This window comes from Chenopodium quinoa, unplaced genomic scaffold, assembly GCF_001683475.1.
Source record: "Chenopodium quinoa cultivar QQ74 unplaced genomic scaffold, ASM168347v1, whole genome shotgun sequence".
Taxonomy (NCBI): domain Eukaryota; kingdom Viridiplantae; phylum Streptophyta; class Magnoliopsida; order Caryophyllales; family Amaranthaceae; genus Chenopodium; species Chenopodium quinoa.
Genome location: NW_018744517.1, coordinates 35,023 through 36,701, shown reverse-complemented (window position 1 = coordinate 36,701; position 1,679 = coordinate 35,023). Strand labels below are relative to the sequence as shown.

Genomic DNA, 1,679 nt, shown 5'->3' with positions numbered 1-1,679 from the left:
TGTTGTAGCCTATATTTTATTATGTGTGATGAACAAATCCACTTTGGCCTTGTAATTATTTTGGATGATGAAATGCAAGGTTTTTCAGTATGAATGTGCTCAAAATTTATGCATTGTAAAGGTAGTCATCAAAAGACCATTCCATTTCATTGTCACGACAATATTACAACCTAAAATTAATAAGGTCAACATTTGCAATTTGTTTACATGCCAAAATCTGTGACATATGCCACACATATAGTGCAAATGTAATATCAATGATTACCTAATTGCCTACTACATCATTGTCCTTCCTAAAGACACTAACACTATTCCAATAACAACAACTATCACCACCTGCATCAGTCCTGATATGCCATCCCCATCACATGCCTTTGCCTTCTTCATAGCAACAGAAAGTGTCTTGCATTTCTTGGTAAATCTTTCTTTTTCATTCTCCACCCTTGTCGTTTGGTCTTGAAGCAGGCAAACTTGTTGTTTCAGTAAAGCAATCTCATTTTTCATCAGCTTTTTGTCCAACACAAGTTCATTAGTGACAACCCTCTGCCACTCAAGTATTTCTTCATCAATCCATTTGAAAAATTTGCATCCTCTTCTACCAGTTGCAGAATCATAGAATTTACAAGCCAAAAATCTTCTCCCAGGGTTTTTTGTAGTCCACGACGTCTCCAAATTTGGTGGAATTCCACAATTGCACTTGTTTGGATGAAATTTCTTAGCAGAGTGATATGAAGAATTGGACATCCTACCAATTACAATGTCAATTAGTAATTAAAATGCTTCACAATTCAATCTTAAATGCAAAATAACCGATTCCCATAACTCAATTGAACCCCCAAACCCTATAATCAAAACCCCCAATTTTGATTGAACACGTAAACCCTAATTTGAGGCAGGCATATTTCAACCCTAATTCTTTTAATTGCATTCAATTAAACCTTGTAAACAAGCACGAAAAACAATGAATTACAAGGAAAATGTGAAAGATTACCAGAATTTGTGTTGCTTTGCTTGATTTCTTCAACCAGATTTTTTGGGTGGTAACGGAGGGAAAAAGAAATTACAGAGGAGAGAGGAAGAGAGAAGGTAGTTGGGGGAGGAGTTAATTAGGTGGGAAAGTTAAAAAGTGGACCCCACTAACGTTGCAATTGGACGGAAAATGTTAGTGGGTCGTGCTACCCAAACGTTTTCAAACTTTCGGGTAGTTGTAAACAAAAAAAAAATGGGTAGTTCTTCACAAATGAGTTTATTTTCTGGGTAGTTCTAGACAGATTTCCCATTAATCTAGTTTCTTGTTTAATTCTTGGTGGATTCTCCTGTATAGAATTAAGCTTGATTCATATCCTTGTGTGTTTTAGTTTTAGGACTAAAATTCACACCATCATCTTTTAATATGAGAATGAACATGTAATGTAAGGAAAATGAACATGTATCAAATTTAAATGAACATAAATTAATACGAAAATGATCATATATGAACATGAATTCCATCTAAAATGATCTTTTTTTCTATCTAAAACGAACATTTATGACGATTAAAATTTGCTAGTCAAAATTCGTCATATAACATTTTTAGTAACAAAATAAGTAATGTTAAATGATAATTGATGGTTCAATTTCATAAATTAAATTGATAATTTGTCTTTAATTTAAGTTATGATAATTTTAATATTTCTTTT

The 1,679-nt window shown here is 32.9% G+C and overlaps 1 protein-coding gene across 1 annotated transcript; it reads right to left on the bottom strand.

The window, feature by feature from the left end:
* Nucleotides 1-276: 276 nt before the first annotated feature.
* On the bottom strand, nucleotides 277-744 carry LOC110698378 (uncharacterized protein At4g04775-like). The gene has a single exon (XM_021875798.1). The coding sequence runs from the start codon at nucleotides 742-744 to the stop codon at nucleotides 277-279; it is 468 nt and encodes a 155-aa protein (XP_021731490.1).
* Nucleotides 745-1,679: the final 935 nt, after the last annotated feature.